This window comes from Chiloscyllium plagiosum, unplaced genomic scaffold, assembly GCF_037043375.1.
Source record: "Chiloscyllium plagiosum isolate Xiang-an unplaced genomic scaffold, Cpla_swu_hap1 HiC_scaffold_45, whole genome shotgun sequence".
Lineage (NCBI taxonomy): Eukaryota > Metazoa > Chordata > Chondrichthyes > Orectolobiformes > Hemiscylliidae > Chiloscyllium > Chiloscyllium plagiosum.
The window spans coordinates 2,550,509-2,570,905 of NW_028270183.1; the positions used below are offsets into that span (position 1 = coordinate 2,550,509).

Here is a 20,397-nt window from a genome sequence, read left to right on the forward strand (position 1 = left end):
ATTAGATTACATTACAGTGTGGAAACAGGCCCTTCGGCCCAACAAGTCCACACCGACCCGCCGAAGCGCAACCCACCCTACCCCTACATTTACCCATTACCTAACACTTCGGGCAATTTAGCATGGCCAATTCACCTTACCTGCACGTCTTTGGACTGTGGGAGGAAACCGGAGCACCCGCAGGAAACCCATGCAGACACGGGGAGAACGTGCAAACTCCACACAGTCAGCCACCTGAGGCGGGAATTGAACCCGGGTCTCTGGCACTGTGAGGCAGCAGTGCTAATCACTGTGCCACCGTGCCGCCCACATTTCTTATGTGGATTTAAGCCTGTGGTTTACATCTGGTTGGGGAAATCCTTTGTCTATTTGATTCTTCTTCCCTCGAAGCGTCCTTCCTGCAAAGGCACCCTTTCCTTTGAAAGGGTCTCTTCAACGACCCTGCTCAGTGCACTTCATCACAGTTGCTACCTGCTTGTTGTGTTGTTCTCTCCCTAGTTACCCTTTTGTCCTTAATATATTTGTAAAAACCCTTTGGATTCTCCTTAATTCTATTTGCCAACGCTATCTCATGTCCCCTTTTTGCCCTCCTGATTTCCCTCTTAAGTATACTCCTACTTCCTTTATACTCTTCTAAGGATTCACTCGATCTCTCCTGTCTATACCTGACATATGCTTCCTTTTTTTTCTTAACCAAACCCTAAATTTCTTTAGTCATCCAGCATTCCCTATACTTACCAGCCTTCCCTTTCACCCTGACAGGAATATACTTTCTCTGAATTCTTGTTATCTCATTTCTGAAGGCTTCCCATTTTCCACCCATCCCTTTACCTGCGAACATCTGCCTCCAATCAGCTTTCGAAAGTTCTTGTGTAATACCGTCAAAATTGGCCTTTCTCCAATTTAGAACTTCAACTTTTAGATCTGGTCTATCCTTTTCCATCACAATTGTAAAACGAATAGAATTGCGGTCGCTGGCCCCAAAGTGCTACCCCACTGACACCTCAATCACCTGCCCTGCCTTATTTCCCAAGAGTATAAAGAGTTTTGCACCTTCTCTAGTAGGTACATCCACATACTGAATCAGAAAATTGTCTTGAACGCACTTAAGAAATTCCTCTCCATCTAAACCTTTAACACTATGGCAGTCCCAGTTGATGTTTGGAAAGTTAAAATCCCCTACCATAACTACCCTATTATTCTGACAGATAGCTGAGATCTCCTTATAAGTTTGTTTCTCAATTTCTCTCTGATTATTAGGGGGTCTATAATACAATCCCAATAAGGTGATCATCCCTTTCTTATTTCTCGGTTCCACCCAAATAACTTCCCTGGATGTATTTCCGGGAATATCCTCCCTTAGCACAGCTGTAATGCTATCCCTTATCAAAAATGCCACTCCCTCTTCTCTCTTGCCTCCCTTTCTATCCTTCCTGTAGCGTTTGTATCCTGAAACATTAAGCTGCCAGTCTTGCCCATCCCTGAGCCATGTTTCTGTAATTGCTATGATATCCCAGTCCCAAGTTCTTAACCATGCCCTGAGTTCATCTGCCTTCCCTGTTAGGCCCTTTGCATTGAAATGAATGCAGTTTAATTTATTAGTCCTACCTTGTCCCTGCCTGCCCTGACTGTTTGACTCACTTCTGTTCTCAACTATACAGTCTCAGATTGACCTCTTTCCTCACTATCTCCCTGGGTCCCACCTCACCACCTTACTAGTTTAAATCCTCCCAAGCAGCTCTTGCAAATTTCCCTGCCAGTATATTAATCCCCTTCCAATTTAGATGCAATCCGTCCTTCTTGTACAGGTCACTTCTACCCCAAAAGAGATTCCAATGATCCAAAAACGTGAATCCTTCTCCCATACACCAGCTCATCATATGCTCTATCCTCCTATTCCTGCCCTCACTAGCTCCTAGCACTGGGAGTAATCCAGATATTGCTACCCTTGAGGACCTCCTTTTTAAATTTCTGCCTAACTCTCTGCAATCTCCCTTCAGAATCTCTACCTTTTTGCTTCCTATATCGTTGGTTCCAATGTGGACAATGACCTCTTGCTGGCCCCTCTCCCCTGTCAGAACATTCTGCACCCTCTCTGAGACTCCTTGATCCTGGCATCAGGGAAACAACACACCATTCTGCTTTTCTCTGCTGGCCACAGAAATTTCCGTCTGTACCTCTGACTACAGAATCCCCTAACACAATGGATCTTTTGGAAGCCGACGTACCCCTCGTTGCATTAGTGCCAGTCTCAATACCAGAAACTTGGCTGTTCGTGCTACGTTCCCCTGAGAATCCATCACCCCCTACATTTCCCAAAAAAGCATACCTGTTTGAAATCGGTATATCCACAAAAGACTCCTGCCCTAGGTGCCTACCTTTCTTATCCTTCCTGGAGTTAACCCATCAATGTGACTGTATCTGAGACTTTCCCCCTTTCTTATAACTGCCATCCATCACATACTGTTGCTGTTGCAAATTCCTCATCGCTTCTATCTGTCTCTCCAACCGATCCACTCGATCTGATAAGATTCGCATCCATCAGCATTTATGGCAGATATAATCCGCAGTAACCCTTAAACTCTCTTTAAATACCCACATCTTACAAGAAGTACATGTGACTGCAAAGGCCATTTTTGCTCCTTCATAATCTACAGACCCAGAAAATAACACCGTCTTATTCCTCTACAAAACACTGCACCAGGTTAAATTAATAGCCATGGCTTATATTTTAAGTTTAATCAAGAGATTTACCTCCAAAAACATATAATCAAGAAAGAACCCATTGTACTCACTAATACAGCCTTTCTCTTGGACAGACTTAAAACAACAATTAACTTATGTGATTCTGTGCTGTGAACTTCGCCCAAACCGGTTCCTCCAAGATTAGTTGTGAAATTCACTGTTTGTTAATTTTCCCAGATGCACTCCGATGTCCAGCGACACATGAATTCAAAAACAGCAAAGGCAGTAACTGTGCAGGTTTTTTCTCTCTCTCTCTCTCCCCTGCACTGTCCTCACCATGTGCTTCCTTTGTCTGTTCTTCTGACTATGAGCAGGTTCAAGGCTGTAACACGACTGCGGAGATTCACCTGTTCTGAAATGATTGTTGGAAGATAGATGCCAGCACAATATGTAACTAAGTTTGGGCATCCTGTTAATTGGAGCCGTGTTGGGGAGCTGTATCAGTGATTTTTCTTCTCTCTTCCAGATAAACCACAAGCCACAATCACAACCATCTCAGAAGATAACAAAACCATGGATTAGAGTAGTGTTGGAAAAGCACAGCAGGTCAGGCAGCATCCAAGGAGCAGGAAAATCGACATTTCGGGCAAAAGCCTTACATCAGGAATAGAGGCAGGAAGCCTGCAGGGTGGAGAGATAAATGAGAGGGGGTTGGGGTGGGGAGAAAGTAGCATCGAGTACAATAGGTGAATGGGGGTGGGGATGGAGGTGATAGGTAAGAGAGGAGGGTGGGGGAAGGTAGCAAAGAGTACAATGGGTGAATGGGGGTGGGGATGAAGGTGATAGGTCAGAGAGGAGGGTGGAGTGGATAAGTGGAAAGGAAGATACGCAGGTAGGACAGGTCATAGGGACGGTGCTGAAAGGTTGGAACTGGGGTAAGATGGGGGGAGGGAAAATGAGGAAACTGGTGAAGTCCACATTGATGCCCTGGGGTTGAGGTGTTCCGAGGCAGAAGATGAGGTGTTCTTCTCCACCCTGCAGGCTTCCTGCCTCTATTCCTGATGAAGGGCTTTTGCCAAAACATCGATTTTCCTGCTTCTTGGATGCTGCCTGACCTGCTGTGCTTATCCAGCACCACTCTAATCCAGACTCGGGTTTCCAGCATCTGCAGTACTCGTTTTTACCTCGTTGATTTTAACCTTACTGCGAGTCCTCTTGCAAGGATGCCTACCTTGAAGAAGTTCTCCTCCTCTGTCTCCAAGAATCTCAGTGAGTCTCTCTCTCTCTCACTGCAACTCCCAGGTCATCTCCTCAACCATGTCCTGAAACAAACTCAAAGAACACCTCATCTTCTGCCTCGGAACAGTTCAACCCCAGGGCATCAATGTGGACTTCACCAGTTTCCTTATTTCCCCTCCCCCCACCTTACCCCAGCTCCAACCTTCCAGCTCAGCACCATCCCCATGACCTCTCCTACCTGTGTATCTTCCTTTCTACCTATCCACTCCACCCTCCTCTCTGACTTATCACCTCCATCCCCACCCCCATTCACCCATGGTACTCTTTGCTACCTCCCCCCACCCTCCTCTCTGACCTATCACCGCCATCCCCAAACCCCTCTCATTTATCTCTCCACCCTGCAGGCTCCCTGCCTCTATTCCTGAAACGTCGATTTTCGTGCTCCTTGGATGCTGCCTGACCTGCTGTGCTTTTCCGGCACCACTCTAATCCAGACTCAGGTTTCCAGAATCTGCAGTCCTCGTTTTTACCTAGATAACAAAACCATGTCAGACTTTCCAGTAAAAGTCACTAAGGATGATGAAATTACATTCAACTGAAATTCCAATGGAAGACCCTCACCTACATTAGAGTGGGTAAACCTCAGGAACAGCATTGAAACTAATCCCTCTGGATTTCTGCATACTCCCCATATAACTGCAAAATATCAGGGGGAATTTATAAATGCAGAGCTACCAATCAATATGGAATTGATGAGACGCAAGTGGACATCAGGGTCAAAGGTCAGTTGGTATTATTAGTTTGGGCTCCTGTTTTAATGCACCCTTCCTGACAATGGGACAATGGATAAACTGTTGCCTGCCTCTAACAATGCTGCTCTGTAACTGGCCTTTGGTACATTGGGTACGGGTGGTTCAGAGTGAGAGTCTCTTGCATGTGTTCCTCTTTGTGTGTAGAAGCACCATCCTCCTGCTCTGTGTTTGCCCCACCTGCCTGGGGAATAACTCCAAGGTAGGAGGAGTGGGACACTTCATGGCTGTGAATCCACACATTGCGACTCCATGGAGCAGAGTTTTGGCAGATCAGTGAGTGCAGCACATGTCTCTGGGCTTCACTTCTCATTGTGATGGGAGCAACAGGGAAGAGCAGTGAAAAAGTACAAGCTGGAGGTACTGCAAACACAGCAGCTCAAATCAGTGTCTCGGGGAAAATACAAATGAATATTAGGGTTGAAAATTAGAAGAAAGACAGGAGATTTAATTGTGTTATTAGCAATGTAAGAGATCGGAATTATGAATTCTTAAAATTCTGGACCCAGCTTAAAATAAATCTTGATATCAATATGTATGGAACATTACATTAAATTTACTTACCAGTGTGAAAGTCATGCGGAATGTAAATAGGGAATTGACAGTGAGTTGAGGGCAGACTGCCAAGGAGTGGGGTGTGATGTGGGAAGAAAGAAAGAAGGTGAAGAATACAAGCAGGAAAGCAGCCATGAAAGAGCTGAATAAAGCACACGGCGCGGCGCATTCCATCTGTGTTTAATATCCGCAGATTTCAGAAATATTCAGGCATTTTGCATTTAATATATATCCTTGCACTGTTGGTGATTTGTGTATCTTTTCTTTCTTTGTTTTCATAGATTTAAGATGGATAATACTAGTGACTGCAGGAATAGCAGTATAGATGGTAATTGCTGTGATGGCCTTGTACTGGAAATGCAGTGCCCATAAAAGAGGACAGTATAAATTAGACAAAGCAAAACCCAACAACAATGCACAAGTCCCCAGTGGAAATGATCAGAATGGAGTTCCTTTTAAGAAACATCATCCATAACTTGGTAGTACAACAACAATTACAAACTAGTATGAGATATGTTCTGAAGAGAAATTCCGATGATCCTGTAGTTGATATTGTATCCATCAAGTGCAGCTCATTGCAATACTAAAATTGTTTGCAGTTATTATTGTAATATTTGTAATGACAATTTGTTCCGCACATTTCTCAACATTTTAGATTGCTTTTGAAATGTTGTATGGATCATTTTCTTTTATTTTTTTCAAAATCTGGATTGTCACCTGAGCTCTGGTAACTAGACTGATATCATCAAAGCTTTATGAGAACAACTTTCTTCCCCACGAACTGACACGAAGGCCAGATACAAGATTTGTTTATTCTGTAAAATAAATTCCTGTTGTGACCGTTTGCTTTAGTAAGATAAATATTATCTTTGTAATCTATAGTTTTCCAAATGTATGAAATGAAGACGAGATGTGAAGTCTCAATTTTAAAATTCACATCATGTTTAAATGCCTCCATGCCTTTCCTCTCTGTATCTCCATAAACTCCCTCCGCCCTGTAAACTTCCAAGAATTATATACTTCTTCAATTCCGGTATGATGAGCGTCCTGATTTTCATTGTCCTTAGATCAATCGCAACTTTGTCTTCAGCAGCCTAGGCCCTGACCTCTGGAAGTCCTTCCCAGTCTCTTTGCCTATAAATGTTGATCAAACTTTGTCACTTTCCAGCATGCTTGCTTCTTTGTTAAGGCGGTGGATTGAAATTCTTTTCAGATTTTGAGCATATAAAACTCTGATACAGTAGTGAGGAGGGTCAGATTGCCAATGTTGCCGTATTTTGGGCGAGTTGTTAAATAGATGCTCTGTCTCTTCTTTCAGGTGGATGTAAAAGATTCCGTGGCTCAATTCTGAAAAAGAGCAGACAAGTTCTCCCTGGTGTACTGAGGAATACAATCAGTCTGAACATAAAAGCAGATCATCCGGTGGAACGTCATGAAATGTACTGTGATGCTGATGACACTACCACAGTGGGGCAGATATTGAACAAAGACGAGTCAAAATACAGAAAGGAGGAAGAGGGCTTGGTGACATGGTGCAATAAGAACAACCTCTCTCTCAATATCTGAAGAACTGCAAAACTGAAGAACTGATCATCGACTTCAGGAAAAAAGGAGAACATACCCCCATGTACATCACCAGAACTGAGGTTGAGATGGTTGAGAGTGTCAAGTTTCTTGGAGTGACGATAACCAACAGTCTGTCCTGGATTTCCCACATCAATGTGACATTCAAGAAGGCACAACAATGCCTCTTCCTGCTCAGCTGACTCAGGAAATTAGTCATGTCCATAAGGACCCTCACCAACTTCTACAGATGCACTATTGAGAGCAAGCTGATCAGGCGCACAATGGCCTGGTATGGCAACTGCTCTGCCCAGGGTTATAGGAAACTATAGAAGGTGGTATGCACAGCCCAGACCATCATGGAAATCAACCTTCCATCTAGGGACTCCATTTACACAGCTCGCTGCCGCAGAAAGGCTGCTACACATAATCTAAGTCCCATTGCACCCCAGTAATGACTTCCGACAACCTCTTCCATCAGGCAGAAGGTGTAGAAGACTGAACACACATATCAGTAGGTCCAGGCACAGCTTCTTCCCAGCTGTTATTAGACTGATGAATGGACTCTCTCGTCTCAATAAGCAATGTAACCTGCATGCCTCTGTCTAAGTATTTTTAATCTGTACATCCTTGCTTACTGTGATCTGCCTGTACTGCTCGTAAACTGTCCTTCAGTACATATGACAATCAATTCAATGAATTCAATGCAATTTGAAAGGAAGACAAGTAGCCAAGATAAGGAATGGAAAACTGGGAATGCCCCACGGTCTCCTCATTGGAGAAGAATAGAAAGTACTGAGGATGGAGGTGAACATTTGGAAGGTGTTTCCATTGTTACAAATTGGGACACATTTGTTCTGAATGCTGGAGGTTGAAAGGGAGACCCATGGGTCTTAATGAAGTTTGTAAGAATAAGTCTAAAAATGAGTTAGAAGGAAAAGGCCAGAGATCAGATTGTAACTTTAACCACAACTAAGAGACAGGATGTGGATGCTGCTGTCAGTGTTGAAGAATATCAGGTAGATTAGAAATATCAAAGATTTTTATCTAAAGGGAAGATAACCCCTTTCTCTTCAAAGGAAGCATCTAAAGGATGCAGAGGTTTTCCAAAGTCTTTTGCTGGATAAAGATTTACTTTTCTCTCCACAGAGTTCAATGAAATCTAAAGTGTTAGAAAATGGACTAGATGGAAGATATATCCAAGTTCTATTGCTCAAGATCCAATTGGAGTGTGACTTGATGTCTGGACTTCTGGTAGCTCCAGAGGTGGTGGGTACAATGGTAGTAATCTTCCAGGAAATGATCCAGAGAATTGGAAAACAGCCAATGTAACATGCTCATTCAAAAACAAAGGGAGATTTAAACCAGTAACTATTGGCTAGTTAACATCTGTCATTGGTTAGATGTTCATAAGAAAGGATGTAATAGTAGAGTATTTTGAAATACATAATGAAACCAAGCAGAGTCAGCAGGATTTCATTAAGGGGATTCATTGAACATAATATACTTGGATTTAAAAAATAATTTGATAAAGTACCACATGTTAGGCTTCTTAATAAATAAAGACCCCTAGAGGGTGAGTGTAGGATATTAACATGGATGAGGATTGACTAACTAATAGAAGATAGAGTTGGGACAAAGGATCATTTTCAAGATGGCAATCTGTAACTAGTAGAGTGCTACAAGGCTCTGTGCTGGATCCACAATTATTTACAGTAGCTATTAATTACTTGGAAATTAGACTGAATGTACTATTGTGGATGACACAAAATAACTTAGAAAACAAGCAGTTAGGATGACACAAAAAGCCTACAGATGGTTAGAGACAGGGAAATACACTGTGAGTAGGCAAAATCCCAGCAGATGTAATGTAAGGCAGGAAATGTGAGGCTCTGCATTTGGCAATAAGAAAATCTGAATATTATTTACATAGAAACAGTGCTGAATCTCTGGAATTCTTGAGTGCAGAGATTACCAAGTGAATTCAAGGCTGACATACTCAGATTTTCAACCAGTAAGAGAATCAAGAATTAGGAAGAAAAGGCAGGAAAGTGAAGTTGAGGATTATCAGATCAACCACGGCCTCACTGAATGGCAGAGCAGACTTGAGCCTATTGGCCTACTTCCACTCCCATGTCTTATGATCTTAGAGGAAAATATTCCAATTCCTGGTCACTAAGTGGTAAATGGGTTCCATTGCCAGAGGAGACAGGTGCCATCTGGCAAGAAACACAGGTCAAAGTCATCATTTATGTTGGGTGCTGGACAGGACTGCTCCAACTGCTACTGCTGTTGAGCACTGGGTTCACTGAAAAAGTACTATATCTCCCAACTAGAAAGGGTCATCAGATACTGGTATGATTTTGCAGCATGGTTACGACATTCTGTCTTCAGACTCTGCAGCAATGTCTTCATGTCAAGCTCCCTCTTAAATGATAGATACAAGAGATTAATTTCTTCCCTCAGATGCACTGTTTCAATTGTGACTCACAATTGGGATCCCCAGCTCAGAAATATGCATCTCACGACAATATAGATTGAGGTGGCATGGAGACAGCAGGCTGGATGACACCAAAAGAACTCATGCACTCTGTCTGTGGAAGTAATGTTCTGGCCAATGCCATCCCTTCAAAGTTTGGGAGAAGATTTGTAGCTCGGGTGCTCGTTGTTGTGGTTCTGTTCGCCGAGCTGGGAATTTGTGTTGCAGACGTTTCATCCCCTGTCTAGGTGACATCCTCAGTGCTTGGGAGCCTCCTGTGAAGCGCTTCTGTGATGTTTCCTCCGGCATTTATAGTGATTTGTATCTGCCTTTTCCGATTGTCAGTTCCAGCTGTCCGCTGCAGTGGCCGGTATATTGGGTCCAGGTCGATGTGCTTATTGATTGAATCTGTGGATGAATGCCATGCCTCTTGGAATTCCCTGGCTGTTCTCTGTTTGGCTTGTCCTATAATAGTAGTGTTGTCTCAGTCGAACCCATGTTGCTTGTCATCTGAGTGTGTGGCTACTAAGGATAGCTGGTTGTGTCGTTTCGTGGCTAGTTGGTGTTCATGGATACGGATCGTTAGCTGTCTTCCTGTTTGTCCTATGTAGTGTTTTGTGCAGTCCTTGCATGGGATTTTGTACACTACATTGGTTTTGCTCATGCTGGGTATCGGGTCCTTCGTCCTGGTGAGTTGTTGTCTGTGAGTGGCTGTTGGTTTGTGTGCTGTTATGAGTCCTAGTGGTTGCAGTAGTCTGGCTGTCAGTTCAGCCCTAGCCAGAAAAGTTTGATGTTTATCACTGTTGGCATCCATGACAGCGAAGCAGTTCACATGTGTGGTGAACACCCTTCTTATGTGCCCTCTGTTTGTACAGAATTTCACATTTGCACCAAAACCTCCCTCAGAAGCTTGGTAAAGATAATCATTAACCAGTACAGGTCGCAAACAGTCAAAGCAGCTATTGACCTGACGGCCTACCTCTTTTGAGCAGCTGCACTCATAGAACAAAGAAAAGTACAGCACACATCAGGCCTTTTGGCCCACCATGTCTGTGATGACCATGATAACTAATGGCATTAGGTTGGATGGCCCTGGAGAGGGGAAGGAAATGCTTAACAGTGTGTTTGAGGCCTTCTGTGGCTCATGCGCAACACAGGGTTGGCAGTACATTGTCTCCACCAAGCAACCTTTTCGTTTGAAATGTAAGTTTCCTCAAGAATCTGATTTTTTGTGGTACAGTCTCTTTCAAGGACAGTTTGTTTTTTGTTAATGTGTTTGCTTTGATTATTAGGTTTCCAGAATATTAATAAGTATTGATTTATGGCTTACCTACTGCCTTGCATCTTGACAGCAAGGTTTCTAAGTTGGGTACTGTTAAGAGAATGGCAGGACGCCCCCAGTACAACTTTCCACTGAGCCTGGCCCACGAATCCCAGCTCATTACCAGCATTAATGGCGACTATCCATCTGGAAAGGATCTCAGAATGAGCAGCCTGAATCCCAGAGAGTCTTAAAGGCAGCTGGTACAGAAACACATTCTTTTGTGTCTTTGATCCGCATAGGTGGGACATTGGATGGACAAAGGCGTTCAAAAAGCCAAGTTAGTACGTGAAACATTAAAATGAAAAGGAATTACTCTTGGAATTTCATCATATCATCGCCTAAAATAAATATCTCCATAATGTCCCGGAAAGGATGTGGGTCTTAAAGTAGCGGAATCTCTAGAAAAGCCAGGAAGCACAGTTCAGCTTCTGATTCCAGCTTAGAACAGTGAAGCTCAAACTCCACAATTATGGATTTTAGGAGGAAATCATCGGTTGAGGGTATTTACTTCTCCGTGTTAATTTTCAGTATAACAGGTGAGGTAAAGGAAACAAAGTAAATTCGGATTACTATTTTGTCCAATGTGGGTCCAGACCTCATAACTCACTCTGGCGGGGGCTTTCCGGTGTCCTGATAATATTTTAATTGAACGTTGGCACATTTTATTTTGGAGATGATAATGATGGGTTGTGTTGAAAGTTGAGATAAAGACCGAGAAAATCCTGCTCGGTGTCGATTTAACTTGTGCGGTAGCCTCAACTGCGGCCGTGTTGCCTGCTACAAATGGGACAAGCGCTTCGGCGGCAAACTCTTGAGAGTAGTGGCCAAATCTCTGTCCCGTGTCAAGTGAAGGACAAGCGACGTGTTGGGGCAGCAGTGCGGGCGATGATCCTTTACTATGGGGATCCGTCCCAGGCAATTTTCCCAACGAAATTCTTCTTCCTATCCAATGTACTGGTCTAAAATAAAAACCGAAAATGCTGGAGAAACAGCAGACCGAGCAGTAACTATGCTGAGACAAACGGAGTTGAGTCCAGTTTCAAATTGAATCTGTTAGTTCGGGGAGTTAATTGATGAGTCCTTATCTTGTGTTTACTCCTGTGGTTTGTTTTCTTGGCAGCCACTGTAACTGGATTTGAAGTTTCAATCGATGTAAACCCCCCAGCCGTGGAATTTGGAGGTTCCATCGAGATGAACTGCAGCACAACATGTCCAAAACTAACAATAAATATGGAACATAAAGCAGGAGTAAACTTCGTTAGAACAAAGGGCATTACTTGGTACCATAACTATTTCCCAAGTGCCCAGCAGTGAGATTTAACACCAGCATGTTCTGTGAAATGCCTGGATCCTCAGCTAAAGGATGTGAAAGAGTATGTCACAGTGTACAGTAAGTATAAACTCAAGACCTGGCATTAAAGAAATACAGCAGCATGGGATGGCATTGCTGATGGTAAGTGGAACCTGTCTGATTTAGTGTAGGTTGATACTGGCTTAATAAGGAATGATTCTTCAGAGTGGAAGAAAACAGACTGGGGCTCCATCAGAATAAACTGCAGCACAGCATGTCCAGAATCAACAATTACTATAGAATATAAATCAAGGATAAATCCTAACAGAACAAAGGGCAGTACTTGATATGATAACTATTTCCCAAGTTATCCAGAAGTAGGATTTTACAACTGCATGTTCTGTGATACGTCAAGCAGAAGATTCTAGGAGGAAGAAGACAGTTGATGTCTAATATACAGTAAGTGAAAACTCTAGATCCGGCATGAAAGGGGTCAGGTTCAAAGGAGATACGAGGGGTAAGATTTTTACACAGTGTCTGGTAGGATTCCAGAACGTGCTGCCAGGGGTGGTGGTGGAAGCAGATACACTAGGGGCATTTAAGGGACTTTTAGATCAGCACATAAATATACAACAAATGGAGGGATATGGACCAAGGGCAGGCAGAAGGGATTTCAGTCATGTTCGGTACAACATGGTGTACTGAAGAGCCTGTTCCTCTGCTGTACAGTCTATGTTCTATTAAAGAAATACAGTGGCTCGGGATAGTCTTAGTGATGATAAATGGAACCTGTTGGATTTCGTGTAGTTTGGTACTGGTTTAATTGGGGAAAAATGCTGTCAGAAGATCTCATTTGGTTCACTAGTGTCCTTTCTGAGAGGATAACTGACTTCCTTAATTAGTCTGGCCTACCTGGGACTCCAGACCCACAGCAATGTGGTTAATTCTTAACTGATGGTCAGGAATTTTAAGAATGAATAACATGGAGGAGTGAAATAGATTAACACACAAACACAGTTTCATCCTGATGTGTTAATGAGCAGTCATTGATTGTTGGTAAAGCAGATCTAAGAGATTATTGCATGAAGACCATATCCCACTATTTCATTGTTTATCATTGAACTGGCCTTGGAATTATTTTAGAGATGATGACTTAGTGGTAACATCACTAGACTAGTAATTTAGAAACGAGGCTAATGATCTGAGACATGGGTTCAAATCCCACCAAGAATGTTGGGAAATTTGAAATTAATAAAAGTCTGGTATAGCAAATTAGCCTGATGGCAAACATTGAAATTAAACCTACTTGGTTCACTAATGCTCTTTCTGGGAGCATATTTGCCATCCTTACCTGGTCTGGTCCACATGGGACTCCAAGCCCACAGCAAAGCAATTGTTTCTTATCTGCCCTCTGGGAGATTAAGGATGAGCAACAACCGCGAACCAACAATGCCACATCCCATGAACACATAAAAGTAAAGCAGTGAAGATGCCGATCCCTTCCCTTTGGAAATGCAGTGTTTCAGCCAAAATTGTGAAGTGAAGGATCCAGCTCAGCCTTTTCCTATGAGTCCACAGGCAATTCGATTCACCCCATGTGACATCAAGAAATGGTGGAGGACAAAGAACGCAGCAACAATAAACATGCTGAATACTTGTATCAACAATGGCACCCATCTGACCAAGTAGAACATTATGATCTGTGCCCTATTCTAAAAATGCACACCAAGTCTGATTTGTCCACTTGCTCCATCAGTTTCCCCATTATCATGGTCAAAATAATCAAAGGTGCCAATGATGGTGCTATGAAGTAGCATTTCCTATCCAGCAAATTATACGCTGCATCTTGGTTTGGTTCTGCCAGGATCATTCAGCCACAGACCTCATTATAGTCTTGGATCAAACATGAACAGAAAAGCTGAACTCCAGAGGACAGATGAAAATGACTTCCTTTCGCATCGAGGCAGCATTTGACCAGGTTTTCCAACAAGGTGATCAGTAAGCTCGAATTGACTGGGAGTCAAGGGATAAAACGTGTGCTGAATAGAGTTGAATAATGAAGCAATCATTACCACATGCTGCAAGGTCTGGACAACATTGAAAAGTAGACTAATAGTGGGTGAGTAACATTCATCCCAAAACCTCCAAGCAATGACAATCTCCAAGAGCAGAAGCTCCAACCATCCCCCCTTGACAACCAATGGTATTACCATTGTTGAATTTCCCATGGTCTGTTAAATATATATGCATTTTATTTTATTGTCTGCAGCTATTGGCAATAGTTGATGATTCACCTTTATCTTGAAAATTAGACATATCTTCTGAAATTGTGGCTGTCGTGTTTGGAGGGATATGTTTGTAACATCTGATGCTAAATAAATACAAGCTTCATTAAAGACTAGCTGGTTGTATCCTTCACTAACTACATTTCTGCATTGTGGTTTCATTGGCAGCTTGCAGCACATCATTATACAGAAACCGAACTGCTGTCAGACCTGCTGAGCTTCTCAGGAATTTCTCTTTTGGTGCATAAATAATATGACTGTAAGGGCTGGTCAGAGGATCTCATCTGCAGACTCCCATGGTTGTTCCAGAAGCAGGAAGGAACCAGAACAAATACTCACCATTTGCCTCTATCAGCTGTTGTTGAAGCTCCAGCGACACTAAAAATGTTCTTGTCACCAATTCTTGGGGTCACTTACCAAGTAATCCCCAACCTCTGATCTATTCTTCTGCCTCACTGTTTGTATGAATGGTTCAGTTCTGTTTCTGATAAATGATACCCCCCAGAATGCTGAAAGTCTTTAGAGGTCTGGAGTCACAGGTTGGCTGAAGTCATTTCCACCAGTTTTTGAAAAGTTTCATAAAAAACAAGTGAAAGGAGCTCAGCCAACCCTAGCGACCTCGTGGGCAAGACCAGGTTACACTTGTTGAAAGCTAAAGTGAGGCGATCAAAGGTGCCCCGGCTCCCACCTCACTGAAATCAGAAACAGCGGACTGAGTTGGATGATCAGCCATGATCATAATGATGGACAAGCAAGCTCGAAGGACTGAATGGCCTACTCCAGTCCTTTTCTCTGTTTCTGACGAAGCTGAACTGTCTGGTTATAAACAGGAACCCAGTTGTGAAGAACTTGCTTTTCTTGCTTCTCCATTTGACAGAAAGCAGAGAGACATGGAGCTATTTTTATCTTGATCTCTGAATAGGCTTGATTTTACAATTTTGGGGAATGTTTCTGATCTGTTCAGTGCTCTCCTATAAAATTATGAGGGGCATGGATAGGATAAATAGACAAAGTCTTTTCCCTGGGGTGGGGGAGTCCAGAACTAGAGAGCATAGGTTTAGGGTGAGAGGGGAAAGATATAAAAGAGACCTAAGGGGCAACTTTTTCACACAGGGTGGTACGTGTATGGAATGAGCTGCCAGAGGAAGTGGTGGAGGCTGGCACAATTGCAACATTTAAAAGGCATTTTGATGGGTAAATGAATAGGAAGGGTTTGGAGGGATATGGGTCAGGAGATGGCATGTGAGACTAGACAACGTTGTGGGCCGAAGGGCCTGTCCTGTGCTGCATTGTTCTATGTTCTAGACTGGGTTGGGATATCTGGTCGGCATGGACAAAGGGGGATCGAGGGGACTGTTTCCGAGCTGTATATCTCTATGACTCTCTGGCTCAGCCTGCTGTGAATTGAATGCCTCCCACATTTGGGAGATGGCAATATATCAAATGTTGAAACAAGATGTTGGAATTTTTCCACTGGAATTCTTGCCATTGTTTTTTAAATAATTTCCGGGAAAGGACAGAGGTCATTTTCATTAACATCGAGCTGAGTTAGTCAGGTCGAGTCAGATTGCAGAGCCCATCCACATTCTGGCGACATGAGCTTCCAGATCTTTTCACCTCATGGACTTCTGCAGTTCTTCACTGTGACTTCTTATGTGACAAGTGGGTAAAAACATATTTAAAATCAGTGGATAGTGTTTACTGGGTGTATTTGTGCTGCACTTCACGATGCGTACAGTTATGTTTAAATGCGGACATTTCTCGTGTGTACTTGTACTGTAATGAAGGATTGATTTTCTTGTTATTCGTTAATATTAAGAACAACATTATTGGACACGTTTCTGGTCTGTGTTGTTAGAAGCAAAAATGAGAGAGAGATGGTTATTCAGGATTGAGGACTTCCTCCAGACCAAAGGGGTAGCCATGGGCACACGTATGGGCCCCAGCTATGCCTGTCTCTTTGTTGGCTACGTAGAGCAGTTGATCTTCCGTAATTACACCGGCCCCACTCCACACCTCTTCCTCCGCTACATTGATGACTGCATTGGCGCCACCTCGTGCTCCCGCGAGGAGGTTGAGCAATTCATCAACTTCACCAACACATTCCACCCTGACCTTAAATTTACCTGGACCATCTCTGACACCTCCCTCCCCTTCCTGGACCTCTCCATCTCCATCAGTGACGACCGACTTGACACTGACATCTTCTACAAACCCACCGACTCCCACAGCTACCTGGATTACACCTCTTCCCACCCTACCTCTTGCAAAAATGCCATCCCGTATTCCCAATTCCTCCGCCTCCGCCGTATCTGCTCCCAGGAAGAGCGGTTCCACCATAGAACACACCAGATGGCCTCCGTCTTTAGAGACCGCAATTTCCCTTCCCACGTGGTTAAAGATGCCCTCCAACGCATCTCATCCACATCCCGCACCTCCGCCCTCAGACCCAACCCCTCCAACTGCAACAAGGACAGAACGCCCCTGGTGCTCACCTTCCACCCTACCAACCTTCGCATAAACCAAATCATCCGCCGACATTTCCGCCACCTCCAAACAGACCCCACCACCAGGGATATATTTCCCTCCCCACCCCACTCCGCCTTCCGCAAAGACCATTCCCTCCGTGACTACCTGGTCAGGTCCACGCCCCCCCTACGACCCACCCTCCCATCCTGGCACTTTCCCCTGCCATCGCAGGAACTGTAAAACCTGCGCCCACACCTCCTCCCTCACCTCTATCCAAGGCCCCAAAGGAGCTTTCCACATCCATCAAAGTTTTACCTGCACATCCACTAATATCATCTATTGTATCCGTTGCTCCCGATGCGGTCTCCTCTACATTGGGGAGACTGGGCGCCTCCTAGCAGAGCGCTTTAGGGAACATCTCCGAGACACCCGCACCAATCAACCAAATCGCCCAGTGGCTCAACATTTCAACTCCCCCTCCCACTCTGCCGAGGATATGGAGGTGCTGGGCCTCCTCCACCGCCGCTCCCTCACCACCAGACGCCTGGAGGAAGAACGCCTCATCTTCCGCCTCGGAACACTTCAACCCCAGGGCATCTATGTGGATTTCAACAGTTTCCTCATTTCCCCTTCCCCCACCTCATCCTAGCTTCTAACTTCCAGCAACTCGATCCCCTGACCTGTCCGGACTTGTCCGACCTGCCCAGCTCCTTTTCCACCTATCCACTCCACCCTCTCCTCCCTGACCTATCACCTTCATCTCCTTCCCCACTGACCTATTGTACTCTATGCCACTCTCTCCCCACCCCCACCCTCCTCTAGCTTATCTCTCCATGCTTCAGGCTCTCTGCCTTTATTCCTAATGAAGGGCTTTTGCCCGAAACGTCGATTTTGCCTGTCCTCGGATGCTGCCTGAATTGCTGTGCTCTTCCAGCACCACTGATCCAGAATGTTGCTCTGATTCAGCCTGTTTTGTGATAAGTGAGGCTTCGTACGTTCGCTGAAATGTTTGATGGGTTAGCTGGAAGTGGGGTTCTATAACCCCACACCCAGCCCAGGCTCTCGACTCTCTTCTAGGTAAAAACAATGACTGCAGTTGCTGGAAACCTGATTCCAGATTAGTGGTGTTGGAAGAGCACAGCTGAGGACCGGATGCTGCCTGAACTGCTGTGCTCTTCCAGCACCACTAATCCAGAATCTCGACTCTCTTCACCGTCCCTCGAGCAGAGATCGCAGAGCTCTGGGCTCCGTTGAGTTCAGTCAGTTGTATCAGTGTGGTTTCTGCTGTTCCGGTGCTGTTAGACCTGACGGTGCTGAGTTGCTGCCGGTGTACCATCCCGGGAGCAGCAATTCCAACTGTCTGTTCAAACTGCCCCAACACACACACACGGAGCAAATCCTGGACATGAACCAGTCATTGTCCACTATGTAAAGAATCCGTCTGTTCCGTTCAGTATTGAATACTGCGGTAGAAATCCTCGGTAATAAAGATGGACACGGTTATGAGTGGCTCAGGTAACGGCAAAGTGAGGGGCATTCCCCACTGAGCTGGACTGAAACTTTCCCCAAGAATGTTCTCCTGTCCTTGGAGTGACCTCGCTCCGTCCGCGGAACAGTCCGGGGACTTTCCAGCAACAGTGACGGCATCCAGTACGGTATGTAGTTAATCTCAGTCAAATACAGCCACAGACCACTCCTCACCAGAAATTACACCCGAGAGTTTAACAAGAGGGGATTTTTCATTTTCATTAACATTTTAGACAAATGAAAATAAATGATTGGGAAGTACACATGAGATCAAGACAGAATGAAATATCAGACTTTCAAACAACAGGAAAACATGGTTTTAAAATCACAAATGGAGACATTTGCCATCCCAGTGGTTGCGTTTATCGGGTAGAGAGAGTGTTCAGTAGTAACTATCAAGCTTGTGTAGAGGGTTGGAGGTTCAGAATGCTCACACCCTGCCCAAGAATATCAGAGCCCACGGAATCCAGGGCAATTTGGCAAATGGCTCCAAAATCGGCCAGTGATAAGAAGAGAAGCTGGTGGTTGAAGAATTTTAGTGACTGGAAACCTGTGTCCAGTGGGTTCTACAGGAACTGGTGCTGGGTCCTTTGCTGTTTGTTGTGTAAGGTGATGATCTAAACATGAATGCAGAAGTTATGATCAGTATGTTTGTTTGGTGGTGTGGTAAATAATAAACAGGAAAGTCTTAGATTACAGTATAATAAAGAAGATCCAAAACAGGCCGAACAATGGCAAATGAAATGTAATCCTGAAAACGGTGAGGTAATGCATTTTGGGTAGACTAACAAGGCAAGTGAATGGTCAGACCCGACATACAGAGGATCCGAGGGACCTTGGTGCAGATGTTCTTAAATCCTTGAAAGCCACATGGCAGGTAGATAAGGTGGTTAGGAAGGCACATGGGATACTTGCCTCTATTATTCAAGGCATTGAATACAAGAGCAGTGAGGTTATGATGGAGCTGTTTCCAACACTAGTAAGCCATGCTGTGGAGGTGCTGGTGTTGGACTGGGGTGAACAAGTTAAAAATCACACAACACCAGGTAATAGCCAACAACGCTGCTCCTTCATCAGCTCGTGAGACAGGATCATAGGACACAGAATTTTAGTAAAAGATCAGTGTCATACAACTGATGCAATGTATTGAACAAATATATACACACTCTAACACGATCACGCACACTTATGCAGACACTCTCTCATCCACACACATTCTCTCAGATGTGCACACATCCTCTCACAGATACATACTCCATCACACTCACACACACACTGTATTAAGCATGCACAAATACAGACACACACACTCACAAATGCATATTCACTCACACACTCTCTCCCTGTTTCTCACACACATACTCTCCCTCCCTCACAAGTATGCACACACACATATAAGTCTATAGGGTGCATTTGCTTTTGCAGAATTGTGTCTGCAGATATATGCTATTTTGCTGAAAAGGCACACAGTCTGTAGGCAGTCAGTCCACGTGGGATTTGATAAATTCCTACTTTGGAAATAGAACCAGTCTGATTCAAGGTTGGGATAGTCAGACTCTAAACTCACACCTTTAATGCATTGTCTGAGATGAGACATCACCTTTTTAAAATAAAAACCTTATGTTATCTTGGGAATATGACTTAGAGTCATAGAGATGTACAGCATGGAAACAGACCCTTCGGTCCAACCCGTCCATGCCGACCAGATATCCCAACCCAATCTAGTCCCACCTGCCAGCACCCGGCCCATATCCCTCCAAACCTTCCTATTCATATACCCAACCAAATGCCTTTTAAATGTTGCAATTGTACCAGCCTCCACCACATCCTCTGGCAGCTCATTCCATACACGTACCACCGTCTGTGTGAAAACGTTGCCCCATTGGTCTCTTTTATATCTTTCCCCTCTCACCCTAAACCTGTGCCCTCTGGTTCTGGACTCACCAACCCCAGGGAAAAGACTTTGTCTATTTATCCTATCCATGCCTTTCATAATTTTGTAAACCTCTTTAAGGTCACCCCTCAGCCTCCGATGCTCAAGGGAAAACAGCCCCAGCCTGTTCAGCCTCTCCATGCAGCTCAAATCCTCCAACCCTCAACATCCTTCTAAATCTTTTCTGAACTCTTTCAAGTTTCACAACATCTTTCCGATAGGAAGGAGACCAGAATTG

At 44.2% G+C, this 20,397-nt stretch overlaps 1 protein-coding gene and 1 long non-coding RNA gene across 2 annotated transcripts in view; both read left to right on the top strand.

Moving 5' to 3' along the window:
- The first annotated feature begins 4,413 nt into the window (after positions 1 to 4,413).
- On the top strand, positions 4,414 to 9,833 carry LOC148136380 (uncharacterized). Its single transcript, XR_015754514.1, has 3 exons — positions 4,414 to 4,706; positions 5,570 to 5,767; positions 6,607 to 9,833. It is a non-coding gene; the product is annotated as an uncharacterized LOC148136380 (long non-coding RNA).
- A 5,830-nt stretch (positions 9,834 to 15,663) lies between these two features.
- Positions 15,664 to 20,397, top strand: part of LOC122552314 (intercellular adhesion molecule 1-like) — a 45,217-nt gene continuing 40,483 nt past the window's right edge. Inside the window, exon 1 of the mRNA XM_087983518.1 lies at positions 15,664 to 15,892. Within this exon, the coding sequence (XP_087839644.1) occupies positions 15,826 to 15,892 (67 nt within the window). The 5' untranslated portion in view covers positions 15,664 to 15,825. The remainder of the gene's footprint in view (positions 15,893 to 20,397) is intronic.